Source organism: Cnephaeus nilssonii (genome assembly GCF_951640355.1).
Source record: "Cnephaeus nilssonii genome assembly, chromosome: 4".
NCBI lineage: Eukaryota > Metazoa > Chordata > Mammalia > Chiroptera > Vespertilionidae > Cnephaeus > Cnephaeus nilssonii.
Window position 1 is genome coordinate 20,523,982 of NC_137075.1, and position 25,219 is coordinate 20,549,200.

General features: G+C 52.1%; 2 protein-coding genes across 3 annotated transcripts in view; both read left to right on the forward strand.

Annotated features, from left to right (window-relative positions):
* Positions 1-25,219, forward strand: part of LOC307097626 (rab-like protein 2A) — a gene marked incomplete at both ends in the record, with an annotated part of 447,159 nt that overhangs the window by 143,312 nt on the left and 278,628 nt on the right.
* Positions 17,340-20,201, forward strand: NKX2-1 (NK2 homeobox 1; the record flags this gene model as incomplete). 2 transcript variants are annotated; one of them, XM_079767960.1, is made up of 3 exons in its annotated part: positions 17,340-17,416; positions 18,150-18,535; positions 19,459-20,201. In XM_079767960.1, 3 exons carry the CDS (start codon positions 17,340-17,342, stop codon positions 20,199-20,201), a joined length of 1,206 nt encoding a protein of 401 aa, XP_079624086.1. The 2 variants fall into 2 exon arrangements, with proteins under 2 accessions (XP_079624086.1, XP_079624087.1); XM_079767961.1 differs by lacking the exon at positions 17,340-17,416 and adding an exon at positions 17,905-18,035.

Here is a 25,219-nt window from a genome sequence, read left to right on the forward strand (position 1 = left end):
TCTAGCTATTTCATTGTTTAATGATGTCTTTCCTTAAATCATCCCAGTTCCTTCATATTTCTGCCTGCCTTTCAATCAACAGAAGTTATATAATCTTTTATGTCTTATTTCATAGAATTTGTTTTAAGTTCTTTTGAGAACACTTAGCAGATGTTCTGTTCTTACAGAAAATATATTTTAAAAGTATGTTCTTCTGCTGAAACCGGTTTGGCTCAGTGGATAGAGCGTCGGCCTGCGAACTCAAGGGTCCCGGGTTCGATTCCGGTCAAGGGCATGTACCTTGGTTGCGGGCACATCCCCAGTAGGGGGTGTGCAAGAGGCAGCTGATCGATGTTTCTCTCTCATCGATGTTTCTAACTCTCTATCCCTCTCTCTTCCTCTCTGTAAAAAATCAATAAAATATATTTAAAAATAAAATAAAATAAAATAAAAAATAAAAGTATCTTCTTCTTGCCCTTACCTGGTGGCTCAGTTGGTTGGAGCATCGTCCCATACACCAGAAGGTTTTAGGGTTTGATTCCTGGTCAGGGCACATACCTAGGTTAGGAGTTCAATCCCTAGTTGTGCTGCATATGGGAGGCAATTGATCAATGTTGCTCTCTCACATGGATGTTTCTCTCTCTCGCTTCCTTCCTCTCTATCTAAAATCAACAAATATATCCTTGAGTGAGGATTTAAAAAATAAAAATAAAAAGTATGGCCCTAGCCAGTTTGGCTCAGTAGATAGAGTGTTGGCCCACGGACTGAAGGGTCCCAGGTTCAATTCCAGTGAAGGGCATGTACCTCAGTTGCATAAGGCAACCAATCAATGTGTCTCTCTCACATTGATGTTTCTCTCAATCTGTCTCTCCCCCTCCCACTCTCTCTAAAAATCGATGGAAAAATATCCTCTGGTGAGGATTAAAAATAAATAAATAAATAAATAAATAAATAAATAAAGCAAGTCTTTAAAAAATTATTTAAAAATATTATGTTCTTCTTACCCATCTTAAACCCATTTTCTCTATTTTTTTAATTTTTAGTACCTTTTTGTATTCCTTGTGTTAGTTCACTTTCTTTCTTATTATCCTTGAAGAAGAAACATTCTCCAGGCCTGGTCTTCCCCTTAAACATGGAAGGTTCCCTCATTGTCCCTCAGGTTGTTGTTACACTTTTCTTTTCAGTCAGAAGTCAGATTGATATAAATTGCAGTAAACCAGAATCCTAGGCCTCATGAGCAGGATAATGAAACACTGAAAAGCCAAGCAGAAGAACACTATCTCTATAGTACCTCTCCACTGTGCCTAGTGAAGCCACTACATAGGCTGGATTCTAAATGTCTGCATTGGGAAAGCTAATATTCTGTTTCTATTTGGCCAGTTATTCATGTTAAGTACAAAGTTTTGCAAAGTGTCCTATCAACTGTTGCCAATTTCATTGGCCTCAAGGCCCTGCCATTTGACCAGTTCTGTTCTTGGTGGTTTCCCATTGCCACTCATTTTAATAACTGCTAATTTGCACCAGGGAAATGGAACCCAAGTAGGTTCCATGGAACCAAGTGCTCCTCTGTGTTTTTGTAATGTGTTGACTGGCTAAGCTGAGCTACATTTCACATAATTCTCTCTCCTATATGTTTCTAGTTAAGGTGGGCCACAAGAGACATTCTTGTATTGAATTTGAAGGACAGAAATGAGCCATGGTCATTTTTTATATTTCTCACATGTTGTCATTTACCTGCTGACTCATCCTGTTGCTCTGTCACAGCTTCACTTCCTCTGGAACCTCCTTCAGCTTTTCCAACTGCTAGGCCAGGTGTGTGTTTAGCTCCATGACCAAGAGCAAGTTGCTCCTGCAGGATACACACGCCATTGAGAACAGAGGCAGTGAGAACTGATACAGTTCGAGCTTGTGTATTTCAGGTGATTCTGTGGATCCCAGTTCGTCCTTTCTCTCCTGCACTTTAAATCCTTCTTCCCTTTCCAACTCTCTACCCTATAAACTCCAAGCTCTAATATCACATGTGAAATTAACAGCTTCACAGAGACTTTTAGACCAGCTCCCACAATTGAAGTCAAATTTCTATAACAAAGCACGTTCACTCTCTTGCTCCCTTTCCTTCTCTGAAATATATCTCAGTATGGCTATCTATATCTGTATATCTTATATATCTTCTATCTATCTATCATCTATCTATCTATCTATCTATCTATCTATCTATCTATCTATCTATCTCCTGATGATTCTACTTCTTTAATTGAATCTTTTAAAAAATATGTTTTAATTGATTTTAGAGAAAGAGGAAGGAAGAGGGAGAGAAACATCAATGATGAGAGAAAAACTTCAATTGGCTACCTCCTGCACACCTTCTATTGGGGATCGAAACCAAAACTAGGGCATGTGCCCTAACTAGGAATCAACCAACAGGTGACGTCATGGTGCATGGGATGATTCTCAACCAACTGAGCCACACCAGCCAGGAGTTTAATTGAATTTTGACTGGTAAAGCTCCCCATCTAATCCATGACCCATGTTACTTCCTGTTATTTCATTTCAAAGTTTGGAAATACTGGTTGGTTTCTCCCAAGTCTCTTCAATTTATCTTTGTGGTTATTTTGTTGTTTCTCAGGAGGGACTTCTTTCAGTCCAGTTGAATGTATACTTTATTCAACAGAAATGTCTTTACTTTACTGGCACATGATATTATCTTTGCCTAGTAAATAAGAAGCAATGATCAAGCCATAAGAATTTTATTGCTAGGACTTATGTAGTATTTTCTTCAGCTGCCTCCTGGGAGGAAAAAGATTGTTTGCCCAAATTGAATTCTATATGTTCTATGTCCATACAAATGTCCAAAAAATTAGTTGAAGGCCAAAATTCTTCTAATTTGATGAAAACTATAAGCCCACATATCCAATAAATTTAAGAAATTTCAGCCATAATAATCACAAAGAAAATCACACCACGATGCATAATCAACAAATTGCCAAAACAGTAACAAATAGAAAAATTAAAAGCAACCAGAAAACCAAAGATAAGAATGATAGGAGAATTCTCATTAAAAATAATAGAAGGCAGAAGACAATGGAATAGCATCTCTAAAATGCTGGAAGGAAAGAAGTTGTCTCATTAAATTGTATATGCTAAATATGTACAGCTTTTTGAAATGTCAATTGTAACTCAATAAAGTGCTTTGAAAAGAAAAAGATTGTCAACCTAGAATTTTATATCCAAAAATAAAATCTTCAAAAAGAGGCAAAATATTTTCTGACCAATAAAAATTGACAAACTTGATTGCCACTGCTTACACTACAAAAAAAGATTAAAGGGAGTTCTTTAGACTGGTGGAAAATGATACCAAATGGAAAATAGAACCTACATAAGAATAGAGAGTACCAGAAATGATAAATATATGAGTATTATATAATACACCTTTGTTTTTTTCATTTTAAATAATAGAGTGTGTATGATATATATAGAAGTAAAATGTATGACAATATCAAAAATAATGTGAAGAAAAAGTTGAATTATATCATTGTAAGGTCTTTATATTACATATCAAATGTTATAATATTTTAAACTATGGTAAGTTAAAGATGCATATTATAACCCCCAGAGAAACCACTTTTAAAAAGAGTTAAATCAATGGTTAGGTTAAAGTGGAATATTTAAAAATACTCAACTACCAAAAGAAGGCTGAAAAGGAGGGGTGGGGGAGAGAACAAAGAACAATGAGAACAAATATTAGGTAAATAACAGTAGGGAATAATTAAACCAACCATATTAAAAATTACTTTAAACATATATGGTCTAAATACCCTAATTAAAAGGCAGAAACCATCAGTCTGGATAAAAAAGGAAGACCCACTATATGCTGTGTACAAGAAAAAGATTAATATAAAGTAAAAAATACATCAAAAGTAAAAAGATGGGCCCAACCGGCATGGCGCAGTGGTTGAGCATCGACCTATGAACCAGTAGTTCATGGTGTGAGTCCCGGTTGGGGCACATGCCCAGGTTGTGAGCTTGATCCCCAGTATGCGGGAGGCAGCCGATCAATGATTCTCTCTCATCATTGATGTTTCTATCTCCCTCTCCCTTCCTCTCTGAAATCAATTTTAAAAAAAATAAATAAAAAGATGGGGTTTTGTTTCTTATAATGGCCTATTTAACCAAATCTTTCACTGGTAACTATACATTCTAAACAAAAACAACTACTTGAAAACCTCAGAGAGTAACCAAAAGCAGGCAAAAACTAGAAGGGAGCAGCATTGAAGTTAACAACTCCTGCTGTATCATTTGCAGCCTCAATAGCATGAAAGATGTTGACTGAACAGGTATCAAATCAAGGAGTCTTTGAAAAGAACTTCCCTTGGGTTCTCTAACCATACATGCCAGATCCTGCAAAAAGAACACTCAATGGTATCATTGTACCTGGGAAGCATTTACCATACCAACCAACTTGACAGCTTTGATCATATCTGAGAGAAAATTCTTTCTCTTTGACGACATGCTGGAAAATACCAACAACCTAAAGGACAGATAGATAATTGTGAAGTTATTTATGGTTATACCCATTGTACTGGAAAGAAATCTTCAACTGGTCATCTTCACTGAAAAAAAAAAAGAAAAAAGAAAAAGAATTTAAACTCTTTAGGTACATTAATCACACTGCTTTAATGGTAAAAATAAGGTCCTACAAACACAATAACTATATTCTTCCCCACAGTGTGTTCCTTATTATGCGACTGGAATCTGTTGGAAATCAGAGAAACATTGTAATAGAGTGGAAAGTATACAGTGTGGTAATGCCTAAGACAAAAATCTAATAATATCAAAATTCTCAAAGAAAATCCTATATAATTGTGACAAAATTTTGTGTATATAATTTGATACATTATTTTTATGCATATTAAAATTGAGAACTACTGGTCTAGACAAAAGGATTATACTAAGAAATTCTCTAAGCAGGTGAGTGGATATTCAAACTACATTGCTGTCAAAAGTAGCAACAAAATTAGGAGGTGTAGAATGGAGGCTAGGTAGAGAATTCTTAAAAGTTCCCATTTGTCTAGGCCAGTGGTCGGCAAACTCATTAGTCAACAGAGCCAAATATCAACAGGACAACGATTGAAATTTCTTTTGAGAGCCAAATTTTTTAAACTTAAACTTCTTCTAACCCCACTTCTTCAAAATAGACTTGCCCAGGCCGTGGTATTTTGTGGAAGAGCCACACTCAAGGGGCCAAAGAGCCGCATGTGGCTCGTGAGCCGCAGTTTGCCGACCACGGGTCTAGGCTATGACTTCTCTTGTGTTTTGGAATATAGCCCACTGACAACCAAAACTTAGCTCTATTACTTACTAGCTATATTATCTTCAGCAATTTACTTAACCATTCTGAGACTTGGTTTCTTAACTATAAAAACTAGGGGCCCAGTGCATGAATCCGTGCACCTTGAAAGGAACTGTGGGCTGTGAGGCTGCGGTGGGCACAGGGGCAGGTCTCGGCCCATCCTCCATGCCCCCGCCCGGCCCCTCCCCTGGCGGCCCGCAGTCCACTGTCTGCCAGCAGCCCTGCTCCCGCCACTGCTGCTCCTACGCGCTGACAGCTCTGGTGCTACTCGCACCTGCCTATGGCGCGGAGCAATTGGGGCCAGCACCAGCAGTGGGTACAAGTGGGGCCAGCACTGTCAGTGGGTGTGAGCAGTGGCTGCTGCCCTGATTGCCCCTCAGAGCAGGGGAAGGTGGAGAAGCCCTCAGGGGTGATCGGAACCGGCAGCCACCACTCCCACCCGCTGATGGCGCTGAACAATCGGGGCCAGTGCCAGGCATCAGCAGCAAGTGAGACTGGCTGCTCTGGCACCGACAGAGGGTGCAAACACTAGGCAGGACCATAGCACGCGAAGCAAAGAATTTTCAGTAACCACCAGAGGCTTACCCTGATGACAGTGACTGGCACCCCACCTTGGTCTAGCACCCCCGCTCACCTGTTCCACCATCCCGCCACGGCCAACGCCTGCCATGTTCCACGCATGCCCCCTGGTGGTCAGCACATGTCATAGTGACCAGTTGTTCAGTTGTTCTGTTGTTCCACTGTTCAGTCTATTTGCATATTAGCCTTTTATTATATAGGACTAGAGGCCTGGTGCACGAAATTCGTGCACAGGGGGCAGCGGGGAGTGTGTCCCTCAGCCTGGCCTGCACCCTCTCCAATCTGGGACCCCTCATGGGATAACCAGCAGTTGGACATCCCTCTCACAATTCAGAACTGCTGGCTCCTAACCACTCACCTGCCTGCCTGATTGCCCCTAACTGCTTCTGCCTACCAGCCTGATTGTCCCTAACTGCTCCCCTGCTGGCTTGATTGCCCCTAACTACCTCTGCCTCGGCCCACACCTGGTACCCAGGATTCCCTCCTCCAGCTGACCACAGGCACCCAGGATCCGGGCTTCCCTCCCTCTGGTCAGCCATAGGCGCCCAGGCTGGCTGCAGCCTTAGGGGATGGTGGACAGGGGGCTTCGCCTGTGCTGCAGCTGCAAGTGCTGGCGCCCAGGACTGCAGGGTGGGCGGCTTCTTTGTCTCCCAGGCCACAGCCAGCCACGGGTGCTGGTGCCCGGGACTGCAGGGTGGGCGGATTCTCCATCTACCATGCTGTAGCCAGCTGCAGGTGCTGGCACCTGGACCGCAGGGTGGGCGGCTTCTCTCTCTCCCAGGCCACAGCCAGCCACAGGTACTGGTGCCCAGGACCGCAGGGTGGGCGGCTTCTCCATCTCCCGGGCTGCAGCCAGCCTCAGGTACTGGGGCCCGGTTTCTCCATCTCCCCCAGGACGTGGGGAGAGTGGACATGGGGTGGGCGGCTTCTCCAGCTGGCTGAAGCCTGGGATCATAGGGCAAGTGGCTTCTTTGTCTCCCAGATCGCATCCACCCTCAGGTACTGGCACCCGGTTTCTTGTCTCCCCCAGGACGTGGGGAGGGCGGCTTCTCCAGCTGGCTGCGGCTTGGGATCACGGGGCAGGCGGCTTCTTCATCTCCCAGGTCGCAGCCAGCCTCAGGCGCTGAGGCCGGGTTTCTCATTCTCCCCCAGGAGGTGGGGCAGGCGGACCTGAGGTTTCTGCTGCTGGCTGCAGCCTGGGATCACAGGGCAGGCGGCTTCTTCATCTCCCGGGCTGCAGCCAGCCTCAGGCACTGGCACCTGGTTTCTTGTCTCCCCCAGGACGTGGGGTGAACCGCTTCTCCAGCTGGCTGAGGCCTGAGATCACAGGGCAGGCAGCTTCTTGGTCTCCATGGCTGCAGCCAGCCTCAGGCGCTGGGGCCCGGTTTCTCCGTCTCCCCAGGACAGGGGGCAGGCGGACCTGAGGCTTCTGAGGCTGGCTGCAGCCTGGGATCATGGGCTGGGCAGCTTCTTCCTCTCCCGGCTGCACCCAGCCTCAGGCGCAGGGCCCGGTTTCTCCATTTCCCCAGGGCGTTGGGCAGGCGGACCTGAGGCTTCTGAGGCTGGCTGCAGCCTGGGATCATGGGGCAGGCGGCTTCTTGGTCTCTGTGGCTGCAGCCAGCCTCAGGCGCTGGCGCCTGACTTCTCCAACTCCCAGAGACCTGGAGAGGCTGGGGGGCGGGGCTGCTGCCATGTTCTCAGTTTAATTGCATACTCACTCAGATTGGATGGTGGGCGTGGCTGGGGCGTGGCTGGTGGGCGTGGCTTGTGAGTGTAGCGGAGTGATGATTTGCATATTACTCTATTATTAGGTAGATTAGGAAAATACTACCCCTCTCTTACAATGCAAATGCCAAAATGCCTGGAACATTCCCTGGGTCAAGTCAGAAGGAAGGGTCCTGGACTTTCCCTTTGTCTAAGCTTGTCTGCGAGCTTTGTTTTCAAAAAGCCCAGGCAAGCGCACTTCTTACTACTGGTTTGGAATTCAATCTATGTTCTGCTAATACTTTGTTTTTAAAGGGGGCATGATTTCAATGAACAACTTCAACTTAAACACAAAGTAACCTTTTGAAACTTATATTGTAGTTGCTCTTCACTTTCCCCCAAAAAATGCACCTTGGTGGATAATTTATAAGAGAATTGGGCGAGAAAAGGACAGCCATGATAATAGCAACTATATCCTGGAAAGGCTTCAAATAATGGTTATAGAATGTCTAATTCTACCTGGCAACATACTGACTGCTGCAGGGACAATCAGTGGCAGTTCCATAATTTCCACATAGGATACAGTGACAGGTGACAATCTTGTGTGCCTTTGGAGCAGACGGGAAGCAAGGCCATGAAACTGTACTTACACAGGCAATAAAAATAAAACTTTCCACACCAGAGGCTGGAGGGAGATTATAGAGCTTGTTGGAAGAGAGCTAAGCCCTCCCAATGCTCCTTTTGTGCTGTTCCTGGAAACAATGTGAGCCAGAAGACAGTGGAGCAACATCTTTAAAATTGCAAGAAAAAAAAAATGCTGTCCACCTATAATTCTCTGCCTAATGAAAATATCTTTGAAAAATGAAGATAAAGTAAAAATATTTTTGGATATGCAAAAGCTGGAAGAATTCATCAGACTTGTACTACAAGAAATATTTAAAAGAAATTCTTCAGACAGAAGGAAAATAATACCATATGAAAATATGGATCTACTGAAGAGCACCAGAAATAGTAACCAAGTGTGAAATATAAAAGACTCTTTTCCTTATTATTTACATCTCAATAAAAGATAACTGTATAATGTAGAGTTTATAATATATTTAGAAGTAAAATATATGACACCAGTAGCACAAAGGCCAGAATTGATATGACTTTATGACCAGTTGAATGAGGTAGAAAAAAAGGTTGATATTCAGGTTTCTGGCTTGGGAGTTGCTTCAGACTAATTTTTTTAAATGTGTTTTTATTGATTTTAAGAGAAAGAAAGAAGGATAGAGAGATAGAAACATTGATGAGAGAGGAACATCATTAATTGGCTGCCTCTTGCACAACCCCTGCTGGGGATGGAGCCTGCAACCCACCCAGGCATGTGCCCTGATCAGGAATTGAACTGGTGATCTCTTGGTTTTTGGTTCGATGCTCAACTGCTGAGCCATACAGGCCAGGCCAGACTAATTTTGTCCCCCCCAAAGTCATACATTGAAGCCTCTAATCTTCAATGTGACTATAACCGAAGGTAAGGTATTTAGTTGGCAATTAATATTAAATGTGTTAAATGAGATCATAAGCTGATAGGACTGTGGCTGTATAAGAAGAGGAAGAGAGAGAGAAATCTTTTTCCATCATATGAGAACACCATGAGAAGGTACCTTATGCAGGCCAGGAAGAATCTTCACCTAACAACTGAAACTTATGGGACCTTGATCTTAGACTTTCCAAGCTTCCAGAACTGTGAGAAAATCAAGTTCTATTGCTTAAGCTACCAGTCTGTGGTATTCTGTTGAGGCAGGCCAAGCAGATTAGTACAGAGTTAATGGGGGTAGTGAGGAGTTAGAGAAGGGGAGATGTTCATGCCATTCCCCTCGATAAGAGGCAAGTTGGGGCAGGGTAATGAGTTCAGATTAGGGTATGTTACATTTGGTGGACTTCACAACTGGAAATATAAGTCTGAAGCTCTGGAGAGAGTTTGGCTAGAGGTACATATTTGGGAACCATCAGCAATAGGTGGCAATTGAAGCTATGGAGATTGGGTCTTCAGTGGAGGAGGAAAGCCCTCCAACAATGGAGAAGAAATGGCCAGAGACAGAGAAGAAATATGACTGAGTGGTGATTTTGAAGCTAATGAGAGAATTTTGAAAAGAGGGGATTAACAATGTCAAATGCCACAGCATAGTAAGCACATTTCTGTGGACATGTCTAAGGATTTGACATCGTTCTTAAAATTAAAAATCAACAAACATATGAAACAATTAGGAAATAATTCAATTAGGGCGAATTGCCTCATGAATGTAACAAAGAAGTGCAATAAAGATTCATCCATGTCTTTTGCATATTGAGCTCCCACTATGTGTCAGACATTTAGTTGGTGGAAGTGGCAATTGAGCTTTTAAAAAGGAAGAGTATGACTTAGTTATGGGATGGGGATAATGATATTCTGGCTAAGTGGAAAAGAACAAACACAGAGTAGTTTAGGCATAAGAGGTGGGAGGTGGAGAGAATTCAGTCTTGACAAGAGTACAAGGAGGGGGAATAATTGAGGAGGAAGCCTGGCTGGGTGAGTTGATGCCAGAGATCAGAGGACTGGAGGGCACCCTCCCTAGAGTAGCCAGTCCCAGAAGTAGCCTTGCCCCAACATGTTTTGGAGGCCATGCACCTGCTGTTGCAACAGCAGAGCCCCCTTGTGTTGGGCAAGTGGAGCCATTGTTTTCTGCGGGCTTTCCACATGAAGGAAGTGCAAGCTACTTCACTGGCCACAAAATATGTGTTCAATTGCAGGTCAGATATGGAGAGGAAATTCTCATAATGAGATTCCAAGGCAAAGCCTAATTAGCAGAGGGCTTTAAGTATCACAGCAGCTACCATGGCCCTGATCTACACTCCGGGTCTTTCAGATAGCAAGTGCAGGAGGCTGGGTGATCCCAAGAGTCCATCATAAAATATATTGTAGTGGCTTTGGGTGGACTGATTGGCAGGTGGAAATATGGTGGGGTGGATAATATGGTGAATAGTTAGGTGGGCAAGGTCGTGGCAGATGAACCATTACCAGTCTCGACAGGACCAGTCTTTTTTTATTTTTTAATCCTCACCGGAGAATATGTGTTGTTGTTGTTTGTTTGTTTGTTTATTTATTTATTTATTTTTAAAATACATTTTATTGATTTTTTACAGAGAAGGAAGGGAGAGGGATAGAGAGCTAGAAACATCTACGAGAGAGAAACATCGATCAGCTGCCTCCTGCACACCCCCCACTGGGGATGTGCCCCCAACGAAGGTACATAAGGTACATGCCCTTGACGGGAATCGAACCTGGGACCCTTGAGTCCGCAGGCCCACGCTCTATCCACTGAGCCAAAACCAGCCAGGGCTTGTTTATTTATTTTTATGAGAGAGAGAGAGAGAGAGAGAGAGAGAGAGAGAGAGAGAGAGAGGAAGGAAGGAAGGAAGGAAGGAAGGAAGGAAGGAAGGAAGGAAGGAAGGAAGGAAGGAAGGAAGGAAGGAAGGAAGGAAGGAAGGAAGGAAGGAAGGGAGGGACATCCATCGGTTGCCTTCCATAGGCGCCCGACCAGGGATCAACCCACAACCTTTTGGTATGTGGGACGACGCTGCTCCGACCAATTGAGCCACCCGGCCAAGGTACCAACAGGACCAGCTTTGCCCAGAGAACCTGGTAACAAAGCTTCCCCAGGACCACCCTGAGGATGAAGTTTCCCCAGTGGCCGGAAGAGGGCGCTGTGTATCTCCTCCGTCTGCAGCTGTCAGAGACAGACACCGAGTCCTGCGCCTTGGTCACCTCCCAGAAATCCCACAGCCACGGAGATCCCGCGGAGAGTTCCTGGGGTTGCTACTGAGGCTACCTGAAACTCCCTCCCCGCCCCCCGCCCCCGCCGCCACATGTTGGGGGCCGGGAGAAGGAAGGATGGGAGGTTGGAGAGTAGAAAGGATCAGAGGAAGAAACCGCAGCGATGCTAGCGACTTCGCGGGAAACGCCGCGGACACTTAAGCCCGTGGACGTACCGCTGGGCTGCGGTCTGACGGGAGACGGAAGTTAGAAAGAACTGCAGGTTTCCGACATCTAAAGTCGAATGTGGCTGTACAGGTCCTGGGGCGAAACAGCCTTGCTGTCCTGAGGATCCTCCCAGCGCCTGTCCTTTCTGTCTCAACAGCTCCTGCAAAACTTTCCTTCGAGCTCAAGCGCCCAGGTTGCCTCCCTGGTGTCCCAGCTTCTAAGGATGGGGGCTCCCCTCTGTCCAGAGAATGGTGGAATCACCACTATCCACCCTCTCGCCCGCTTGGAGGCTCTTTACATAAACAGTAAAGAAGAACTGGGAGGAAACGAGCCGGCTGGATTCGCTGTGGGGCTCAGACTCAGCTCTTGCATCGGTCCGTCTCCCGCGGTGCCGTGCACTGGCCTTGCTGGGCCCATGCCTCCTCCCCCACTTCCCACCTGTCTTGGTTTCTCTGCCTTTCAAAGGGCGCTGCTAGTGCTGACTTCCCAGTCTCTCCGCAGTGTAACTCTGCCCCCGAATTCGCTCCTGCCCCAGACCCCTCCCCGCCAGGGGATGCCCTTGGAGTTAGGGGAGACGGTAAGGACTGACTATACTGTGCCTTGGGACCAGTTGAATCTAGGCCTGAATTGTGTGATGTGAAAACAGGCCGGTTTCAAGACCACAGGTCTCGACTTCTTGGAGGGCTTGGCCCGACAGAGGACAGTGTTCTTCCATCCTGAAGGTCTGAAGGTTAGACTCTCCTCTTCAAGAGGAATCTGGCCTTCAGTGCGGGACCTCACCTCCTATTCCAACCCCGGAGCAGCTAGTGCAGGGAGAGGGGGCACAGGAGCTGCGCTCTGACACTCCCACCCCCCAGGGCCTACCCAGAGTCACGGCTGGAGGACAGCGACCCCAGAAAGAAGATCGACTTTAAAGACCCTAGATGGTCAAGCCAAGACGCAGAACACTAGAGGGAGCGCGCTTTTGTGGGAATCTCTGAATATCTCTGCCTCTCGGGAAAGCCGCCCTCCTGCCACCCACAGGCTGCGGGCACACCCTTGAGAGCTTCTGGATTCCGGTGCCGGGAAAAGGGCCAGCAGGGTGCTGTGAGATCCTTGAGGGGAGGAAGAGTCCTCCAGAGGATCCTCATTCCGTGCCTTGGAACTCGGGATTGGAGAACAGTGAACCCCAGTGCGGGGCTGCGTTCCTGCTTTCAGCTCCCTGGGCCGGCTTGCCTCGAGTGAGCCTGCCCTTGGCTGCTGCGGAGAACTCACCTTCCGGGGGCCTGGGCCTGGGAGTGGGCGAAGGACCCAGGAGCTTCTTGCAGAGGGTTAGAGGCCTGGACTCCCAGTTTCTATAAACCTCCGTTACAGAACCAGAAGTAAAAACCCCTCCCGTTTGCTAGCCAGTCCTATGATTTACACACTCATGCACATGCTCTCATCCTTAAATAGTTGAATCCTTAGCACAGCACAGGGCAGGTTATAACCATTTTTGCAGCCTAGGAAACGGGTGCTGAGAGGCTTTATTTCCTTAATTCAACATTTCTTGAGGCACTGAAGGCTTCAGGGAGAAATAAAATAGGGACTTGCCCTGGAGGAGGGGGAGATTGCAGAAAACAACATCCTCGTTTCTCTTTCTTCTGCCTGAGGTCGGAGTGGCTCCAGGGTGTGGTGGACGTCCACAGAGCTATATATACCACAGCTGGAAGTGGCAAAGCCCGCGGGAACCCCGGGACTTCTGACTTCTACCCCAGAGCTCTGCCCACCACCCCTGAGCACTTGAAGATCAGGAAATGGTGTGGAAACCCACGTGCAAACTTTCATTACAACTCTGTCTTTCTCGGTTGGATCCTGGAGTAACACTTGTCACCAAATAACTACATATGACCTGGGTCATTTATTGTTGATTTGTAAGCTCCGTGTGGGTAAGAGCCGCATCTTGTTTGTCTAAGGCTGAGTTTTAGGCCTAGCACAGAGCCTGGCACAGCGCCACCAGCACTCAAAAATTATTTGTTGAATGAATCACGGATTGTGAGGAAACTTGGAGCAAAATAACAGCATCATGAAACATGGTCAATCACCGCCCAAGAGGAGGTGTGAAGTACCAAGAAGGGAATTAGAAAAATGTGGGGGTGCCCTAACTGGTTTGGCTCAGTGGATAGAGCATAGGCCAGCGGACGGAAGGGTCCCAGGGCACGTACCTTGGTTGCGGGCACATCCCCAGTAGGGGGTGTGCAAGAGGCAGCAGATCGATGTTTCTCTCTCATCGATGTTTCTAACTCTCTATCCCTCTCCCTTCCTCTCTGTAAAAAAAATCAATAAAATATATTTAAAAAAAAAAGAGTATCTTTATTTAAAAAAAAAAGAAAAAGTGAAATGTGAGGGGTGAGGGGTGAGGTGGGAGTGCCGAGAACAGGAGGTCCCTTCTCATCCCCGAAGCGAAGCGGGACCTCACCTCCTGTTCCAACCAAGCCTGGGCCCTCCGCGTAAGCCCCCAGTTCTTAGGTCTTCAGGAAGCGACCCTGGGAGGAGCGGAGGGCTGCTCCTTTGGACCACGCGGGTGGGTGTGGTGAGCAAAGGGGGGTGGCAATTCCAAGCACCCCTGACCTGGCCTGGGCCTGGGTGTCCCCAGTTCCTAGCGGATCGGATCCCAGGCAGCAGAGCAGCGCGGCAGGGACGGAGATGGGCGTGTGCGGCCGCGCCCGCCGGGAAAGCTCCTTGAGAGACCAGAGCTGGGGCCTGTCCTGCCACAGCCCTGCCGCCTCCACCCCGCCTCAGAACAGGTTAGTTGAGGGATAAAGGAAGACGCCCCTGGCCCTCTGGGGTGGACTCGGGGTTCCCATGTTATCTCCTGCAGCCATGAAGAAATTGCTCGTTTAACTGGGCCGCCTGTTAGAGATGACTCTGGGAGGGAGCCGAAAGGACGCTCTGAACAGGCAGAGGTGTTGGGGCCAGGGGCGGGGCTCTCAAGGTCTTGGACAAGCTCAGAGACATAGATGGCAGCCTTTCCCCCATAAGACACCTTATTTGGGCGGCTTATTCTTGGCAGTGCAGCACGCCTGGGAAAGAGTGCAGAGCGGTGTGTGCGAGCGTGTGTGTGTGTGTGTGTGTGTGTGTGTGTGTGTGTGTGAGAGAGAGAGAGAGAGAGAGAGAGAGAGAGAGAGAGAGAGAGAAGGGATAGGGGTAGGAGAGGCGCTGCAAAGGCCCAGGCCAGTCTAAACGAAGGCGGGTGCCCTTACGCCCAGGGGTGGGACAGGGGTGGGACAGGGATGGGATTCGAGACAGAGGGGGAGGCTGTCACACATCCTGGTTTGGGGGGAAAAGGGTGGAGCAGGAGCGGTAGCCCGCCCACCCCACTCCTTGCAGCTTTGGCTCCAGTTCAGTAGCCCAGACACAACTCCTGCTGCGTGGCTCTGGGTCCTGATCCCCTCAGCCAGCCGGGGGTGGGGGTGTAAGTGGGGAGCTGCGGCCACCTGAGAGCTGGTGCCTGATGCGGAGCTGGAGATCAGCTGAGGGATGAAGGCCCAGAAGGCGCGGCTCAGGGTCTGTGGAAGATACATCCAGTTCCTCCCTTCGCTCAGATTCAGGGTCTTAAGGGCAGAGGGAGGTATTAATGATAACAACACAAGGAATCTCCAGCGCTGACTCTGAGCTTAAAGATTTCCAAAGCACTTACTGGTATATGCGCCCAGTCTTATTTTCACATCACAAAACACCTGTGAAGAATCGCCTTGGTTTCTAAATTGCGGAGAAATGTTCAACATTCTGCACTTGGTGTTCCTCACGCTTACCAATAATATGACACAATGGAGAGGGAGAGAGAAAATAAAAACACCGGATGAGTGGGAAACCCACCCCGCCTGACATTAAGACCTCACTGGAGAGGCAAGCCTGGGCTGGGGTCCCGCCTGCAGATAAGATCGGTGTTCAGTTCGTCTTCCCTCCTTGCTCCCTAGGCTTAGACGTGGCATTGACCAAAGCACAGGTGATGTGGCCTGAGTCCTTCCTGAGAGCGCCCCCCGCCCCAGGGAAGCCCCTTGGAAGGAAGGGCAAGGTGCGGGCTTGGCATTTGTCTTCCGCAGCACCATCCGCAAGCCCCTCTCTGCGCGCGCCCATACACAGGGCTGCTGGCTCCCAAGCCACGAAAGAGGCCGCACAGAGATGTGGGCCAACACGGGGTGCCCTGAGCTGTCTTTTGCTCAGTGAGGGACGTAGGTGGCAAGGAAAGCAAACGTTAGTATCGAAGTTGGCTTTGTACTGAGGGAGTACAGAGCCGTCCTCAAGGAGAGGGTTGGAATAAAAAGCCAATAAGAAAACGACTTTCCTACTACAATTGCTATTAATGGAAAAGGCGCCCGAGCTGCTGAATGATATCCTTCAAAGTGCCTGTTCATCACTGGGAGTTCCTTCTCTGCAAGGAGGGGAAATAAAATTTGAAAACAAAAACCAAATTGGAGAATCCTCCTCAACCGCCCCCGCCGTGTCTTGGAGGACCCAGCCGCCAGAGAGCTCCCCGTCCCCCCCCCCCCCCCATCCCAGCCCCAAGGCCGGAGAGGAAGCTAAAGCAGCCCAAAAAGAACACACCACAACACAACAAAACATTTAAAATCCACGGGCAAACATCAGAGCGGGCCTCAGGTACTGCACCGCGCCGAGCTACGCGGCTCTGTGGTCCGTGGGCCAGCGGCCCGGGCCTGACTAGGAGCGGGAGGCAGACGCCACGGGGCTGGCTGGGGATCGCAGTCCGCAGCTCCTCCTCTCCAGGCGCCCAAGGACCCTCAAGGCGCCCGGCTCACACTTGAAGCCTGGGAACGCGCAGACAGGAAGCCCACTTCCTCCTAAGCAGTTTCTGGCTCGCCGGGATGAGAGGCGTCCAATTGAAGCAGAGTGATCCTCATCTACTAATATCCAGCGTGGCCACAAAGCGACTGGCCATTGACGCTGCCACTTTACACAAAGATATTTGGTTATTCCCGAGCAAGCAAGTGCACTTTTGCATGGCTGGACCCCGGGAGGCGGACGGCCTCAGCCCGGCCTCCCGCCCGCTGTGCCGCTCAGGCCTCGGGCCTCGCCCCCATCCAGGCCAGCGGGGCCCGCGGGGGTTCAGGCTCCGCGCACCCAGGACGCTCCCCGCCCACACCCTCCCCGAAGCACCAGAGGGGAGGTCCGCGTGAGCCTGGGCTCGGGGCCTGGGGCTGGGATGTCCTTGGAAAGTCAGCTCCGGCCCCAGCACCCCGCGCCCCCGGGCGATGGGCGAGGGTCGGGGACCCCAGGTTGGTCTGAGGTGGGGCAATTTAAGTGGCGGCCCCTAGTGTTCCCCCCCTCCCCGCTGCCTCCCGGGCTCCACCGACCAGTGACGTGCTTGCCTGGGCCAGGGGGTGGAGGTGGGGAAAGGGAACCGCGGGTGGGGTGGGGTGGGGTGCGGGGCGGCGTGTTGGGGTGGAGGGAGGCTGGTCTGCGGAGAAGACCCTGAGCTGGAGGGAGGGACGCGGGGATCTGGGCCACCTCCCGCAGGCAGCCGCTCCCCTGCTCAGCGCCCCCTCCGCCCGCAGGGAATCTCTCCTGGGCAGAGGAAAAGGGGGCGGGGAGCAGAGGTGTCCCTCTGACAGGGGCAGAAGAAGACAGACTGACAGACACGCAGCCCACAGTGCGGCTCCGGGGTTCGTCCCGACTCGCACGCACGCTCCGGGGCTGGCGACTGGGGCTCTGCGCCGCGACGCCCGCCCGCCCGCCCGCCCGATGTGGCCCGGAGGCTGCGGGAAGGCGCGGGGCTGGGAGGCCGCGGCGGGAGGGAGGAGCAGCCCCAGCAGGCTCAGGTGAAACCCCCGACCCAGCCCTCGGCCCCCTCCCCCTCTAAACACCTGCCTCCGCCCGGGGAACCCCCACCGAACCGGCGCGGTTCACTTTGTAACTCCGAAAGTTGGTTGCAAAGCAGCATTCACCTTCCAGCCTCACCGCCATCCCTCCTCCTCGGCTACTCCGTACCCCACCTCCGGCCCTCCCTCTCTCTCGGTCCCCTCCTCCTTCCCCTCCTCCGCCCTCCCCTTCCCCTTCCCCCCCGCACGGCGCCCGCACCCCACAAAATAAGGGGACAGGGGGGTGGGGGAGGGGGGAAGAAATGCTTCGGGTCGAGTGTCTGTCCCCCCCCACCCCCACCCTCCTCCCCTCTTTCTCCCTCTTTGAAACCTAAAAATCCTGACAAGTGAAACTTAAAGGTGTTTACCTTGTCATCAGCATGTAAGCTAATTATCTCGGGCAAGATGTAGGCTGCTATTGTCTTGTTGCTTTAGCGCTTACGCCCCGCCTCTGGTAGCTGCCTAAAACCTGGCGCCGGGCTAAAACAAACGCGAGGCAGCCCCCGAGCCTCCACTCGAGCCAATTAAGGCGGACTCGGTCCACTCGGTTACGTGTACCTCCAACAAGATCGGCGTTAAGGTAACACCAGAATATTTGGCAGAGGGAGAGAGAAGAAAAAAAAAAAAAAAGCAGCAGCGAGTCTTCGCCTTCCCCCTCTCCCTTTTTTTTTCCTCCTCTTCCTTCCTCCTCCAGCCGCCGCCGAATCATGTCGATGAGTCCAAAGCACACGACTCCGTTCTCAGTGTCTGACATCTTGAGTCCCCTGGAGGAAAGCTACAAGAAAGTGGGCATGGAGGGCGGCGGCCTCGGCGCTCCGCTGGCGGCGTACCGGCAGGGCCAGGCGGCGCCCCCGGCCGCGGCCATGCAGCAGCACGCGGTGGGGCACCACGGTGCCGTCACGGCCGCCTACCACATGACGGCGGCGGGGGTGCCCCAGCTCTCGCACTCCGCCGTGGGGGGCTACTGCAACGGCAACCTGGGCAACATGAGCGAGCTGCCGCCGTACCAGGACACCATGCGCAACGCCGCCTCGGGCCCCGGATGGTACGGCGCCAACCCAGACCCGCGCTTCCCCGCCAGTAAGTGAGGCCGCCCCGCGGCGGGGGCCGCGCGCTAACGGCGGGAGGAGCGGGGAGAGCCGCCGGGAGGGCGCGGCGCCGGCCGCCGGCTGCGCGCGCCGGGCATCGGGGTGGGCGGCCCGGGCGGCGGCGCCGGGGAGTCGGGCGCGGGAGCTGGGGGTCCTTCCTCTGGCGGGGCTGCGGGTCCGAGAGACTTGGTAGCGGGACTTTCGGGCCGGCGCCGGCATTCGGCGACTCCCAGACGAGGCCAACGAGCAGCTCTGCTCTGCGCTGGAGACCTCGGCGTGCCCACGGAGGAGCCCCCTAACGTAGGGAGTGGGAGCGAGCGGGGTGCCTAGAGGTGCGGCCTGTCCGGGCGGGAAGCTCCCGTGTCCCGGGACGCGCTCCGGCGCCCGGCGGCCTCTCCCCAGTCTAACCCGGCGGGAGGGCGCGCGGCTCCGGAGCGGGACCTAAATGGTCCCAGCCGGGGCCGGCACTGGGGCTGACCGGAGGGAGCGGCCAAGACGCAGAGGGGGCTCTGGCTTTCTGAGTACCTCTGTCTCCTCCACTCCCCAAGTTGGGGTCTTGCCGTCGAGCCCCACCTCCTGGCCTGGGCCCACTTCGCCGCGCCGCCGGGGGCCCCGTTAACCCCGCGACTCCGGCCACGGTTGGGGGTACGAAAGGAGCAACTGTGTTTTTTTTTGGGGGGGTGGAGTACGGAGACTGCGGGAGGTACCCGGGGTGGAGGCGGGAACTCTCCAGTCAACCCCTCGACGGCGCGGCCAGGGCAGGCGCTGGCGATCCCCGCTGCTGCGGGGCCTCTCGGGGCGAGGCGGCCTAGGTGAGGAGGGCGCCGTCGGGGCCGGGCCGGCCGCGGGCCCGGTTGGGAGAGGCGGCCTGGCCCGGCCTGGCCCCGGCCGACGCTGTGCGTTTGTCGCTTACAGTCTCCCGCTTCATGGGCCCGGCGAGCGGCATGAACATGAGCGGCATGGGCGGCCTGGGCTCGCTGGGGGACGTGAGCAAGAACATGGCCCCGCTGCCGAGCGCCCCGCGCCGGAAGCGCCGGGTGCTCTTCTCCCAGGCGCAAGTGTACGAGCTGGAGCGGCGCTTCAAGCAGCAGAAGTACCTGTCGGCGCCGGAGCGCGAGCACCTGGCCAGCATGATCCACCTGACGCCCACGCAGGTCAAGATCTGGTTCCAGAACCACCGCTACAAGATGAAGCGCCAGGCCAAGGACAAGGCGGCGCAGCAGCAGCTGCAGCAGGACAGCGGCGGCGGCGGCGGCGGCGGGGGCGCCGGGTGCCCGCAGCAGCAGCAAGCGCAGCAGCAGTCGCCGCGCCGCGTGGCGGTGCCGGTCCTGGTGAAAGACGGCAAACCCTGCCAGGCGGGCGCCCCGGCGACGGGCGCCGCCAGCCTGCAAGGCCACGCGCAGCAGCAGGCGCAGCAGCAGGCGCAGGCCGCGCAGGCGGCGGCGGCGGCGATCTCGGTGGGCAGCGGCGGCCCCGGCCTGGGTGCCCACCCGAGCCACCAGCCGGGCAGCGCGGGCCAGTCTCCGGACCTGGCGCACCACGCCACCAGCCCCGCGGCGCTGCAGGGCCAGGTCTCCAGCCTGTCCCACCTGAACTCCTCGGGCTCGGACTATGGCACCATGTCCTGCTCCACCTTGCTATATGGTCGGACCTGGTGAGAGGACTCCAGGCTGCGCCTAGCCCAGCACACAGCCTCACCGCTTCTCCTCCTGCCGCCAGACACACCAAGTACCCGCCTCTCCCAGCCTAGCGCTTCGGCTTTTCTAAAGAACCTGTCCGGTTTAGACGAAGGGAAAAAACACAAAGACCAAACTGCTGGATGTCTTTTCTTCTCTCTCTCTCTATCTATCTATCTCTCTGGATTTTTTTTAAAAAAGAAAATAAAAATCACCAAGGGAATCCAATTCTTGAAGGAACCTTTAAACAGAGAAGGACATGACAAGAACAACTTTCCAGGTGTCTTTTAGGTGATTCCAATGGTTTCCCACGCTCGGGCGGGGCATGGTTTGGAGTGGCCTCTATGCTGACATGGCTCTGGACTCTAAAGATCACAAACTTCACTCTGGGTACGCCCGTGCCAGCATAGTGGACTCGCTTGTAAATACCGAGATGTCTTTGAAGGGGAGATGGGGGCTGAGGAGAGGAAGCACACTTCCAGCGAACCCACTTGTCGCTGACACAAAGGAAATGCCCCCCTCCCGCAACCTTCCGCTGCCCGGCTCAGCCTGCGGGCCCTGGCTAAAACTGTTTCATGTTTGATGTGAACCTGTAGCTGTAAAATGCTGTCAAAAGTTGGACTAAATGCCTAGTTTTTAGTACTATGTACATTTTGTTGTAAAAACAAAACAAAACAGTCCCGGTCCCACCCCCAGCCCATCATATTTTTTATGGGCACTGACAAATCTGTGTATATTATTTGGCAGTTTGGTATTTGAAGCGTCAGTCTTTTTCTGTTGTAACTTATGTAGATACCTGGCTTAAATATAGTTCCTAAGAAGCTTCTAATAAATTATACAAATTAAAAAGGTTCCTTTTCTGATTAAAAAACCCACCTTTTGTTTGGTTTTGATTTGGCTTTAAATGGCATTTTTGGTTGGAGGGAGCGGTCATCATTGGCCTGAATGGATCTGAGTTGTTTAGGGTCTCAGAGGCTCCTGAACCAGCTAAGGAGTCCTGGCCTTCTGCCTCAGAATTGAGTAGAACCAAAACTTGAACAGTCCTGAGACTTGGCAATAAAGAGGAGAAAAGCTAAACGACTTCCTTCAGGAGGGAAAGGGAGGAAGGAAGAGAGCTAGACCAAAGGACTCGTTTTCAGAACCAGGCTTCTGTTTTTTGAAAGTATCTACTATGGTCTTACACAGCTAAGCCAATTACCCTGAATGAGCAATTATTATTACTGAACCGGTTGCCTCTGTAGATTTCAGCATCAATCTTTTTTATTTCTAATTCGCAGCCTCGTCTCCTTGGAATTAGAATTTGGTGGGAGATAGTTCTCAAACGTGGAAAAGTCTGTTACCTGTTCATCGTTTCTACTCTGAAATGGCTATCCCCATCTCAGGTTGGCCGCAGATCCCTGCTTTTCCAGGCCTCTCGGGCCTCGGAGGTGCCCTGGCCTTGGGAGGTGTCCAACTGGGCTGCTGGCCTGGGGACACCCTCCTCCCCTGGGTTTTCGCTCTTTGTTCTACTGGTTTCTATCTCTGGGCTCCTAAACCTTATTTTTCACTATTTCCGATTCTCTCTCTCTCCCTGACCAACCGACCCCCAGCAAAAAAATTAAAATCTTTAATGTTTCCTCCATCCTCTTATTTCCTGGTTTCTTTGGTGCCCCGATGTGGCTATTGGGGAACTCTTAGGGCTACCTGGGGAGGAGAGGAGAAAGTGGTGGTTCTGTATAGAGAGAAATCATAGTTCCAGGATGGGCTGCTCCTTCCTCATCAAACCCTGAGAAACCTGGTGAGCGGGCTGCCTACAGGTGCCCCTCCCAGCATTTTTCCTAGGCCTGAAAGTGTTTGATTGTGGGGGATTGATTTATATTTATCATGTACTCCCTTCTTGTCTGGACTTTCAACTTTTCCCTTCTTGCTCTCCCTCCCTCATAATTTCTCCCTCTCTTCATTTTATTGAATCGCCACTTCTCTCCTTGACTTCCACTCCCGCCCCTCGGGAACTTTTAAGGGAAGTCCCCAGGCCTCAGGCCTTTTCCCATCACTGCAGCCCTCTTGGTTGACTTCTTCGGGCTTCTCTCCGGTGGTGCCTTGGGACTGGGACCAGGACGGGCTTCCTCCCGTTGGCTTCTGGCTGCTTGGGATCTGTTTCCAATATCCATGAGACTCGGGGATTTAGAAAGGATGATTGGTTGGGTCTAGGGAGTGTGCTAATTGGGGGAAATTTCAGCAGGTCTCACCTTTTGGAAAACAAGCAAAAATCCAGGACCGGGACGTTTATACCCTTGTGTTGGAATGGTCAACAGTGGTCCTGGACAGGGTATGCAAGTGGTCAAGCCAGCCAGCTCAGGGCGGGGAGATGTTTGGCTCTCAGGTCCCAATTCCGTAGGTGCGAGAGCTTCTGACCCACATGGCCCAGTGCTCAGCAGCAAGCCTGGTGGGGGACAAGATGGGCAGTGCCTGGCAAAGGGCCAGAGCCGCTGCCATCCCGCCCTGTCCTAGCCGAGAGCAGGTTTCTGACAGGCACAATTTTAATGGGCTGTGGTACTCTCAGCAGTGGATGGGGTTTCTATCGAATGCATTCTTCATCCCTTTGGCTAGAAAGAGCCAGTCTAGTTTGAAGTCTTGTTTATTTGTCCCGGGGACTGCGGATGGGACGGAGACAATAGGGCCTTGGGTCCCCCAGCTCCCGCTCCTGGCCAGGAGACGGTGGCTGCAGGTAGCAGGTTTGGAACGCAATTGGAAGCGTCTCGATAGGGAAGTAGGTGAAAGCTCAGTGTAGCCGAAGACGCAACATGGAGACACCCCCTGCCCCCCTGCAAAGGCCTGGAGTGGACCTCTTCTAGGACTCCAGTACCTCTGGCCTGGGTCGGTTCGGCCTCCCCTGAGGGAGAAATCAGCCTTCTGAGGATGTTCCCGGCGCTGACGTGCCTGGAAGAGCCCAAAGCTGCCCCAAGCGCGGCGGCAGCGCAATTCTCCCCGAGATCCAGGCGAGGCTGCTGAGCACCCCCCTCCCCCCAGCACCCTACCCATTCCTAGGCCCTGACGGCTGGGGAGAGTGGGGGAGATTTTGCAGACCGCATTCCCCCTTTCCTCCTCTCCCCCACCCCCACCCTGCCCAGTAAACAAGAGGACTTCCTCGAGAGCCCTGGAGAGAGGCTCTAGTGGCTCGAGGCCTGAAGCCCCAGGCTTGGCTTGTTTGATGTTGAGCATCCCAGAGCGGCTTCCCACCCCCGCTCCAGCCCGGGAGCCCGGTTCCGTGGGTCCGAGAGGACAGGACAGCAGCCCTCTCAGCTGGCAGGGCGCGGGGCTGGGGACTGAGCCCGGGGCAGGGGAAGCCAGAAGAGAGCCTGGGCTGCCGCCGCCCCCGACAGGGGCCAGAGCAGGTACAGCAGGAGTCCTCGAGGCCAGGAAGGGGGTGAGGGGCCGGGACTGGGACCTCGGCGGCTCTGGGAGAGGGACTGGCCCGGTGGGGAGTAGCTAGCTTAAAATTCCCCACCCCCCCCCCCCCCTGAGTGGAGTGGGAGCCAGGCCACAGCCGACTGAGCGGGAAGCGCTCAGGACTCTGACTCCCGGCGGCGGGGAGGCCCGCGCGCTCCAGCCCCAGGGCCGCACGCAGGAGGCAGCCCCTCTCCCCACGGCTAGGGGTTGGCCTTTCAAAGAGGAAGACCTGCTCCGGAGCCTTCGAAGGGACTGTACATCCTCCCGGGGCTGGGCGAGGCCTAGGTCTGGCAGCGAGGTCTGCGATTTTGAAGCCCCGGAGAGGAATGCTCAGACTTTAGAGGCCGCCGCGCTCTCCCCGCGCGCTCCCCGGCCCGTGCGCGGCGTCGGCGCGGGGCTGTCTCCCGGCGCGAGGGCACAAAAGGTAGCGCGAGTCTCTTCTCAGGCGACCCGAGCGAGATAAGAGGAAATGAGAGCGGGGTTTTCTGACTTCCAACTCATTAGGGACCAGGTAAGGTCAATGCTTTCTCTATTATGTCTTTATCTTAAAAGCGGGTCAATTTAAGATAAGGGAAAAAAAGCCCAGGATCTGTGTGAACTGTGGTGATAAAAACTGACCCCTTTTCTGAACTAAAAGCAAGCCAGGCAGCCCATTCATTTTCTATAAACAAGAGAGTTGTGAGAAGCTGCTGTGAATTCTGATCGAATGTCTCCTCTCTCCAGACATCGCCCCCCCCCCGCCCGCCCCCCTCCCCACAACGGTTCGCGGGGGAGCAGCGATGTTATTTGTGGAGAACTGGAAAGCCTGCTGGGAAATGTGAGTCTGAGATTAAATGGCTCCTAGGCACGGTTTGCTGATTTGTTTGTTTCAAATTCGGCTTTCTTTTGGAATGGAAGGAAAATGACAGACTTGAGTCCTGAGAGGAATGAGGCTGAATGTTTTCCTCGCTCAGCTCAGCCAGGAGAGCCGGACACCGCCTTCCCCGGGCTCTCCCTACCTTCTTGGCTGGTGTGCTTGTGGTTGTGCAATGGTATCTCTGCAGCTTCGGGCCACCCTCTGTGGGGCCATGTTGGGCTCCCGCCTCAACTGAGAGCTCAGAAAGTTTTCTGGTGCCTCTTTGGCCAGTAGCTTCTGGAAAGAGTGTCCTATCCGGAGTCACCGTCTGTAGTGAGCTTGTCCACCCAAGGGGCTGGAGGAACTGGGTATGGATGGGAGTAAAGACTGTTTGACTGAAGGGCAGGTCCAGGGTCTGCATGCCTCCTCCCCGGGTGTAAATGTGTTTCTGAACTTTTCCCGATGGTTCTCAGAGGAACGGAGGAGGAGCAGGCTGTGCCTGAGCCCCCTAGCCATCGCTGACGTGGCTGGCTGCACTTCCCACTGACAGTGACCTAATGCCCTACTTGGAGGGCATCTAGGAATGGCCCCAGGCTCCTCATATGTTAATGTTTCCCATTGGGCCTCTGCTTCTTAAACCTGTCTTGTCTTTGTTATTACGAATTGTAACAGTTTGGGGAAGCATAAGATCTAAATCCATCTTCCCGTTTTATTTCTTTTCAGTGACTTGCAGGGC